An 8,561-nucleotide genomic window follows, 5' to 3' on the forward strand; every position below is an offset into this window, starting at 1 on the left:
GGGGCACAGCCAGGGCCTGGCTTGCTGTTGCCTGCGGGAGATACGGCGGCTGGGACAGTTTGGAACGGAGGCAGCGGGACGCAGGGATGGAAAACCGAACCCAGACCGAACCACGCCGGTACCGAGCCCCGATCGGCTCCCCCACACCGCACCGAGGCGCTGCCCGGTCGCGGATTGCGGCTGCGCGGAAGTGGGAGGGTGGAACGGAAGTGACGTCACGACGGGCGACTTCCGGTTCCGGTCGCTCTTTTCTCGGCGGCGAGGCGAGGCGGTGCGTGCGGATGGGCCGGGCTGCGTGTTGGGAACGGGGATTGGGGGCGAACGGGGGGTGTTAAGGAGCGGGATTCGGTCCTGGGGCGGGTGGGGGAGGTCGGGGAGCCGCGATCCGGCGTTGGGACGGCGGTGGTGGGAGCCTCGGCCTGGAAGGTGGGAGCCTCGGCCTGGAGGGTGACGCGGCTGCTGCCCCCCCCCCTCCCCCTCAATCCCTTCCAGGCGGACCGGTGCCAAAATGCAGATCTTTGTGAAGACGCTGACGGGCAAAACCATCACCTTGGAGGTGGAACCCAATGACACCATCGAGAACGTCAAGGCTAAGATCCAGGACAAGGAAGGTGCGCTTAGCCAGGAGTCCCAGCGGCTGCTCCTGCCTGTCCCTCCTTCTTCCCCCCCTCACTTCTCATTTAACGGTTCTCCCCCGCAGGGATTCCCCCCGACCAGCAGCGCCTGATCTTCGCAGGGAAGCAGTTGGAGGATGGCCGCACACTCGCCGACTACAACATCCAGAAAGGTGCCGTTGTTGGGCCCGGTGTGGGCCCACAGCAGGGTTTGTCTGCTTCTCGGCCCCCTCAGTGATGTTTATCTGTATTTCAGAGTCCACCCTGCATCTGGTGCTGCGTCTGCGCGGGGGCATCATTGAGCCCTCCCTGCGGCAGCTGGCCCAGAAGTACAACTGCGATAAGATGATCTGCCGCAAGTACGGCCCTGGTTTGGGGGTGCCCATATCAGCCCATTTATACCCCCTCGTTTATACCCCTGCCATGCTCTCCATGCGCTGCGATTCGTCAGCGCCCCCCCCAGGAGAGGCTTTAGGCCCCCCGGTGATGGGCTCTGTGCTCCCTTCCAGGTGCTATGCTCGCCTCCATCCCCGCGCTGTCAACTGCCGCAAGAAGAAGTGTGGCCACACCAACAACCTGCGCCCCAAGAAGAAGGTCAAATAGAGCTGCTCTGCACCGCACTGTGCTCTCCTAATAAAGCATCTGCGTTCAAACCCTGTCCTGTCCTTTGTACCCGAACGGGGTGCTTTTCCATAAACACGAGGCCGCGGCAGGGAGCGCGCCGGCACTGCGTTCTGTCCTGGTGCTCGGGGTGGGAGTGAAGGCTCCCGCGGGGGAGGCGGGGGGGGAACCGAGGCGCTGCCCGGCGATGCCTGCAGGTGGCGGCGGTGCCGCGTTGCGCCGTGCTCCGCCCCCGCCGGGCCTGCGCGTTCCGCTCCGCTCCGGGAGCGGCCCCGGCCATGGTGAGCGGGGCGGGGGTGCCGATAGCCGCCCGGTTTCACGGGGCTGGGGGGTCCCGACGTACCGGAGCCGGGCTGTGAACGCGTGACCGGGCGCTCCGGTAGCGGCACGGCGGAGGTCGGGCGCTCCGTGCGCGGTTCCGGCCCGGCAGAACCGAACACGCGGGGTGGGAGCGGTGCGGGCAGCAGCGCTGTGCCGGTGCCCCACGGCCCTCTCTGTCCACGCAGACCGACGAGGCGCTGCGGGCGCTGCTTCAGCGCTTCTACGCTCTGCAGGGGGAGCGCGTGGAGACGTACCGGCTGTTCGAGGAGTGAGTACCGGGACGGGACCCCACGGGGATGGATTCCCCCATCCCTCCTCGACACATCCGTACGGAACGGGGCACAGAAGGGCAACGGGAAACCAAACGATCACCCCGGTGTGAGCACCGGGAACGGCACTGCGTGGCCACGGTGACGTTATTTTGCTGCCTTTCTTCTGCCTTCATTCCCCAGAGGTCACCGCGCATACCTGAGCAGCGCCCCGCACTACGATTTCCCTCGCTACAGGCAGTTGGTGCACGAGGTGACGGCGGCCTTCAGCGGCATCTCCCGCGAGGTGCTGCAGCTCCAGTGCCGCCTGCGGGGTGAACTCGGCCGCCCCGACCTGGCCCAGCACCTCACTCGCCTCCAGGAGCGCGAGCAGGAAAAGCTGCAGCTGGTGAGCGCCGGGCACGGGGGGTGGGAGGGGTTCCGCTGCCACCTGAACGGGGTGGGCTCAGCCCCCGTGCGTCCCCCTGCAGACAGCACAGCTCCAGCTGGCCCGGCAGCGGGTGCAGGATGAGCCCGGCGTGGAAACCCATCAGCAGGAGGTGCGGGAGCTCAAGCACAGGTCGGTGGGCACCCCCTGCTCCCCTCCTTTTGGGGCTGGGATCCCCCTTCCCACCCTCCCTTCCCTCCAGCGGGGCCGGAGGGGGCCCAGATGGCGCCTTCAAAAGAGCTCTTGTTTGGAGCCCTCCGGATTGTTTGGCGATGCCGCGCGGCCGCGCTCCCATCAGCCTCCCTGGGCTGAGTGTTTCATAAACAGCGCGGGGAGCGCGAGGCGGCCCGGATAATACGCTCCATATGGGCTTTATTTATAGTTTCCATCCGCTCTTGTAGGCTAATTAAAACCATCGAGGCAATCAGCGAAATTCTCCAAGACCTCAAGTACGATTCGGAAGAAGCCGAGTGATGGGCGTCCCCGTGGGAATGGCTGAAGGGGCCGTACAGCAGAGCGCTGCGGGGCCCCCTGCCCCACTCCCACCCCCGGCGAGGTGGGCACCTGCCCCCCAACCCGGCCCCATCGCTCAGCGGGGGAGCCCCCCCCACATCCTGAGCATCCCTCTGCAGGTGGGTGCACGCGGGGCTGGACCTGTGCCCACTTTCTGCTGAGCGCAGCGGGGCTTGGAACCAGGGGACCCTTTTCTCTGAGCCCCCTGGGTGTCCCCATGGGGACAAACACTGCCATCGCTGCCCTGGGGACATCCTCTGCCCTGCAGACACCCAGGGCTGGCGCTGAGGATGGAGACAACACCCAGCCCACACCTTTTGTGGTCACCTTCAATAAAAACATCTCCTGAGCCATGTGGTCCATAGGGTTTGTACCCTCCCTCATCACCACCCATGTCCGTGTCCCCAGATCGGTCCCCCGAGGAGCCCAGGCGCGTGGTGACATTGACGTGGCCCCGTCCCAGAGCTTGGCTGCCCGCTGCGTCCCCGTCCCCACGCGCTGCTGCTGCTCCACTGACGCAGGCCCCGGTGGGGTTTAACGAGGTTTATTGGCATTAAGCTTAAATCTGTTCCTAATTGACTGAAATGTAACCAAAATAAGGCTGGTTTGAATCAAAATCAGAGCAAGCACTGGGCAAACCCCAGCAGCCTCAAACCAGCCCCACGCAGCTCTCTGGGGACAGAACCCCCGCGCACTCACACGCGGCCCCATGGGCACCCGTGGCCCCTCCAAAATGCCCAAACTGCATCCCTGGGGGGAGGGCTGCACCCTCCAGGTTCGGGGGCCACGGGGAGCCTCCACCCCCCCCCCCTTCACCCCAATTGCTGCTCCGGGTCGTGGTTAAGGAACAAAGGCTCCAGGTGAGGCTGGGGGGTCCCTTCGCTGCCATGGGGACTGTGCTCCTGGGGGGCGCGTGGCACCGCCACCTCCCCCAAGGGGCTGCCAAGGCCAGCCCCAGCCTCCCCCCCGGGCAAAACCCCCCTGCAGCGGGTTGCAGAGCCGTGCCGAGCTCCGGCCACTGCTGAGCCCCCCCCCCAGCGCGCTGTGGTGGCAGGGACGGGGCGGGCGGCCCCGGGGGGGCTTTGGGCACCCGGTGCGGTGCTGCCGGCGCTCAGCCCTGCGGGGGCTACAACTTATCGCCGGGTAGAACCTGCAGAGAGAGCAGGGCCCTGCTTCGAGGCCACCCTTGGAGAGGGGGACACCAGGGGGGTCCGCAGCCCCGCAGCAGGGAGAAAGAAGTGTGAAAGGCTCCTTACCTACCTGGTTGCGTGTTTTGTGGGATTTCTGCAGCCACACGCGCCACTGGTCGTACAGCTTGATGCTGAGGTTGGAGCAGCCGTAGGAGTGTTTCTTCACCCACCCAAAGAACTGCTTCAGCTCCCGCCGCAGCGTCGTGTTCTGCTCGCCTCCCTTGGGGTCGCAGCCCCCCGCCGTGCGCTCTGCGGGGACAGGGAGGGGACGGGGGCTCAGAGCGGCGCTGGCGGCCCATTCGCAGTGCAAGGAGCAGAGGGAGGAACCTGGGGTAGGGAAACGCGTGGCTCTCCGCCTCCCCGCCGGGAAATCAGAGCGGGGAATTGGCTCCTTTGCAAGAAATCCAGGTGCCGGGCACACAGCGGGAACGGCCTCAGTGCGTGCACAGGAAAGGGGGGGAGCAGCTGGGGAGGGGGCTCAGGCAGCAGCGCTCACCGCTGCGCGGCGTGGAGGCGGCCGTGGGGTTGCTCCAGTCGCTCCAGATGCCGGCCTTCTTGGAGCCGTAGATGCCGAAGGGGTTGCAGCGCACCTGGACGAAGTAGACGGTGCCGGGGCGCAGCCCTGCCAGGCGGCACGAGGTCTGGTTGCCCACATCATCCACCACCTACAGAGCGAGGGCAGGGCTCAGAACCCCGGCACCGACCCACAGCTGGGCAACACCGCCCCGTTGCTGCCCCCCAACCTTCCACTCCGAGCTGTCCTCCACGCGGTACTGGATCTGGTACTTGGCTTGGAAGAGGAAATCCTTCAGCGCCGGCGGGGAGCTCCAGCGCACGCTCAGCTGGTCCTCCAGGTCCCCCACGCGGCTGACGTGCACATCGGACGGCGGGTCAGTGGTGACTGCGGGCACATGGGGCAGCAGTTCCCGATGGGTTCAGAGCCAATCCAACACCACTCGGCTCCGACCCGACCCCAACCACCCTCATGGTTTGAGACCGACCCGCCTCCCCCCCCTCCCCCGGGCCCTGGAACCCAACACTCACCCACATCGAGGATGTCCAACATGACGACGTCGGACACAGCCACCCCCAGCCGGTTGGAGGCCTCCACCCAGATCTCATAGGGCGTGAAGAGGGCCAGGTCCTTGGGGATGTGGCAGGAGTAGGGCCCGGCCGTGTGGTATTCCTGGCACGTGTTGTCACGGCCGTACCACCTGTGATGAGCACAGCCCCGGGGCTGTGAGCCCAGCGGGACCCGCACACCTGCCCAAGGAAAGCACGGCACCGGGCCCGCGCCTCGTTTATCCACCACTTAACGCCGTCAGCAGCGGTGTTGGGTTTCCGTCCCCACGCCGCCCCGAAGCTCCCCCTGTAAGCCCTCAAAATCCCACGTTCACACTGGGAGGAAGGGAAGGAATCCACCCGCGGGCGCCTACCGGAGCTTGTACTTGAGCGTGTAGTTGGTGTGCAGGAAGGTCTCCCCCTCCGTCCCTGGGGCCCACGTGCAGGTGAGGTCCTTCATGTTCTTGGACCAGCAGGAGATGTTGACTGGTTTTTCTGGAGGTACTGGAAGAGGACAAAGGGACAACGAGACGTGAAGGGGCTCCGTGAGCGGCACCCGAAGGGACCGCACGCTGCCTCTGCAAGCCAATGCCTACTGGGGACGGCCATGGGGACGGTGTCAGCAACGGCCCCGCAAGGTTGGCGTCGCCGAGACCCCCACCAGCCCCACGGGGCAGCGGAGGACTGCAGCCCGTGCTGAGCAACAGAGCTGTTTTCTTTTGGGAACAGCAACCGAAATAAATAAATAAAAATAAGCGCTCTGTTCCCAGTTAAGCCTCTGTATTCTTAGAACGTAAAATCATCCTTAAAATAGCCCGAGATAAAATCTTAACGATTATTGATTTGGACAACTGTAATTTCAGCACGAGGTGCCAAAAGCGCCGCGCGGCCTTGGGGCGACAGCGCTGCGCCGAGGGGCAACGGCAGCACGATGGAGACGGACGGACGCGATGGAGACGGACGGACGCGCCCGACGTACGTCCAACATAGAGGCAGGAGCCGGCCAGGATGCCGCCGTCGCGGCTGTGGCACACCAGGTTGTCCCCCGACTGCTGCCGGGAGCCGTTGAGGCGGGCGAGGGCCACGCTGAGCGTGGTGGGGCCGAGGGCAGCGTAGGAGGCGGCGGGCAGACGGCGGCCGTTCAGCGTCCAGTACAGGTCCTGCGCGCGCAGGCGGAGGTCGGCGCTGACGGTGCAGGTGGCGGTCAGGGAGGAACCGATGAGCAGCGTGGGGTCCTGAGGGGAGATCACTGCAGGGTCTGCGGCCGGAGACAACGGGAAGGGGAGCGATGCGCGGCGCAGCACGGCACCGTGGGCGCTCCCCGTGGGCTGCGGTGCCGTCGGGTGCCCGGTGCGCACCGCTCCGTGCCCGCTTTGGGGCCGGGCTCCGGTTTTTTCCCCCCATTGGAAAGCAACAATGGAAAGTTTGGGGGCGGTTTGGTTTTTTGGCTTTCCGTTGCTCCGCGGCGCGCACCGCAGCGCTGAGCACCCTAACGCAAACCATGTGCTGCTGCTGCACCGCGCTGCGGGGTTGGGGGGGGGGACCTACATCCCCTACCGGGACCCCCCGGCGCCCATCGCCCTCGCTTCCCTGCTTTGGGAGGAGAGCAAACCGCGCACGGAAAGGCTTCAAAGCACAGCGGGCTGCTCGCACGTTCCGCAGGGGAAAACGACCCTGGGCTGACATCCCCCAGCACTCGTTGCCGAGGCGCTGCGGGGCCGCGCGTGCCGGGCTAATATTGCTAATTACCTCCCGGAAAGCGCCTCGACCTCCGCTCCCCTCCGACCTCCCGGCCCCGATCGGCTTTCAGCGGCAGCTCAGTGCGGCCCCGCGTGCCCCGCAGTGCTGGGGGGGGGGGGCTCCGAACAGCCCCCACACCCGGGTGGGCTGCAGCCCCCACCACCCCTCAACCCCCCCACGGGCAGCCCTCGGCCCCAACCGCAGCCGATCCGACCGCCTGCAGCACAAAGCACGCCGCTCACGGGCCGCGTCCCTTTGGCTTTTCTCCTCTCGCAGTCATTCCTTTTTCTTTCGCAGCCACATGTGTTATAAAAGGGAAAAGTGTGAAGTTTTCAGATGGGAGCGGAGCGGGCCGGGGGGTGGTGGAATGCGCAGCGAGAATACCTGCCCGGGGTTTTATTGCCTTCCTATTGTAAAAAAAACAAATGCTGCTCAGGTGTTAAGTAACGCCATAAAGTAAAAGCACATTTCAGGGTGTCGGGAACGTTTGCGCTCCTCTTCCGAAGGGCCGGATCGCCTTTCGGTTTTACATCGAGGCGTTTTAAGGGCTGCGAGAGAAAAGGGAAACCCCCCGCTCAGCGTCCGAGAGCTCCGACACGTTTATTGGGGCTCGCGGAGACCGAAAGCAACGATTGCTCCGAAGAACAAAAGGAGATTTGGGCGGCGCTGAAAAAAAATCAAGCGAAATGGGTGTGAAGCGACGGGGCCGCGTCCCGCTGCGCTCCCCCCCTCTCGCCCTCTCCTCCGCCGATGGCGGTTCTGATGCCCGTCCCTCGGCTCGCGGCATTCCAGCGCGGAACTTCGCTCTCTAAAAGGAGATTTGGCTGCGCCCGTTCCAGCGCTGCCGCACGTCGGGGCCGCGGGACCGAACTCCGACCGTGGGACAAAGGAGGTGGGGAGTGCGGGGGCACCGCTCGGCGGGACGGGACCCGGGGGTCCCTGCGGCCGTGGGGCGGGGGAGCGGCGGTGGGGCCGAGCTCTGGAGCGCTGTGCCACCCCGCAGCCCTACGGGCAACGTGAGAACCCGAAGAGCGCTTTCCCTTCTCTCTCCCACCGCGTTTTGCTTCGCCGCCGCGGCTGCTTTCGCAGCCCAGCCCCGATCAGCGCTCCGTGATTCTTCCCGTGAATGACCCGCAGCGCTCGGGGCACGCGAGCCGATGGACGCGGGGCGGGATGGGGACCGCGGTGCCACCACGGTGCCACCCCGGGCCGGGACGCGCTGGGCGAACATCGCCCCGAGGAGCCGAACCTCCAGCCGTGAGGAACGCGAATGGGGCCGCTCCGCGCTCGCAGCCTCGCGGGACCCCAAGGCACCGCCGCGGGACCCCAGCGCAGAACCCACCCCAGGTGTGGCATCTCCACGTCTGTCCCCAACTCCCCCCTCCCACCCCCCCCGTAAGGAACCCCCTCCAGGGATCCGCTCCCCTTTTTTGAGGGCGATCCGTTGTTCTCCGCAGGGGTGGGCGCTCCCTATTGTTCTGATGGGGGAGAAGGGGGGATTCATTGTTCTCTGGGACGGGGAGGGGGGGGGCTCATTGTTCTCCATGGGGGGAAAGGGGCGCCTATTGTTCTCCGGGGGCTTTGGGGAAGGTCAGCCCTGCGGGCCGGGGGGGTCGTGGATCGCCGTGTGGGGTTCGCTATTGTTCTCCAGACGGAGGGGGGGGTCCATTGTCCGGGGTGGGGGAGCGGAGCTGCGCTGCTCCGCAGGAGACGGCGATCCGGAGGGGGTGCGCCATGGGGAGAGGAGGGGGCACACGGCTCCCAGGGGGCGATGGGTGGGGGACACGTCTCCCCTGGGGGGGGG

The 8,561-nt window shown here is 66.0% G+C and overlaps 3 protein-coding genes across 4 annotated transcripts in view; 2 read left to right on the forward strand and 1 right to left on the reverse strand.

Annotated features, from left to right (window-relative positions):
* Window positions 1-209: 209 nt before the first annotated feature.
* Window positions 210-1,267, forward strand: UBA52 (ubiquitin A-52 residue ribosomal protein fusion product 1). The gene is made up of 5 exons (XM_042831148.1): window positions 210-271; window positions 493-611; window positions 701-787; window positions 871-973; window positions 1,124-1,267. Exons 2-5 carry the CDS (start codon window positions 509-511, stop codon window positions 1,215-1,217), a joined length of 387 nt encoding a protein of 128 aa, XP_042687082.1. The 5' UTR covers window positions 210-271; window positions 493-508; the 3' UTR covers window positions 1,218-1,267.
* Window positions 1,268-1,487: 220 nt separating this feature from the next.
* On the forward strand, window positions 1,488-3,114 carry REX1BD (required for excision 1-B domain containing). Its single transcript, XM_042831162.1, has 5 exons — window positions 1,488-1,516; window positions 1,742-1,824; window positions 2,009-2,213; window positions 2,296-2,384; window positions 2,654-3,114. The coding sequence occupies exons 1-5, from the start codon at window positions 1,514-1,516 to the stop codon at window positions 2,724-2,726; spliced, it is 453 nt and encodes a 150-aa protein (XP_042687096.1). The 5' UTR covers window positions 1,488-1,513; the 3' UTR covers window positions 2,727-3,114.
* A 727-nt stretch (window positions 3,115-3,841) lies between these two features.
* The window catches only part of CRLF1 (cytokine receptor like factor 1), a 5,301-nt gene continuing 581 nt past the window's right edge, over window positions 3,842-8,561 (reverse strand). The window contains exons 2-8 of one of the 2 annotated variants that reach the window (XM_042831175.1): window positions 5,997-6,275; window positions 5,392-5,521; window positions 5,000-5,169; window positions 4,699-4,856; window positions 4,452-4,620; window positions 4,026-4,204; window positions 3,842-3,915 (exon numbers count right to left, since the gene is read on the reverse strand). In XM_042831175.1, coding sequence (XP_042687109.1) covers window positions 3,892-3,915; window positions 4,026-4,204; window positions 4,452-4,620; window positions 4,699-4,856; window positions 5,000-5,169; window positions 5,392-5,521; window positions 5,997-6,275 — 1,109 coding nt within the window. In that variant the 3' untranslated portion in view covers window positions 3,842-3,891. Of the gene's footprint in view, window positions 3,916-4,021; window positions 4,205-4,451; window positions 4,621-4,698; window positions 4,857-4,999; window positions 5,170-5,391; window positions 5,522-5,996; window positions 6,276-8,561 lie in introns of both variants that reach the window. The other variant, XM_042831183.1, reaches the window with a different exon arrangement.

This window comes from Centrocercus urophasianus, unplaced genomic scaffold, assembly GCF_019232065.1.
Source record: "Centrocercus urophasianus isolate 14NV4802_14NV808 unplaced genomic scaffold, USGS_Curo_1.0 seq_1019, whole genome shotgun sequence".
NCBI classification, from domain to species: Eukaryota; Metazoa; Chordata; class Aves; order Galliformes; family Phasianidae; genus Centrocercus; species Centrocercus urophasianus.

Coding starts and splice junctions, on each gene's coding strand:
- UBA52 (XM_042831148.1), top strand. CDS start 509: ATGCAGATCTTTGTGAAGACGCTGACGGGCAAAACCATCACCTTGGAG. Junction 612..700: donor TAAGATCCAGGACAAGGAAG/GTGCGCTTAGCC, acceptor TCTCCCCCGCAG/GGATTCCCCCCGACCAGCAG. Junction 974..1,123: donor GATAAGATGATCTGCCGCAA/GTACGGCCCTGG, acceptor GCTCCCTTCCAG/GTGCTATGCTCGCCTCCATC.
- REX1BD (XM_042831162.1), top strand. Junction 1,825..2,008: donor ACGTACCGGCTGTTCGAGGA/GTGAGTACCGGG, acceptor TTCATTCCCCAG/AGGTCACCGCGCATACCTGA. Junction 2,214..2,295: donor AGCAGGAAAAGCTGCAGCTG/GTGAGCGCCGGG, acceptor GTCCCCCTGCAG/ACAGCACAGCTCCAGCTGGC.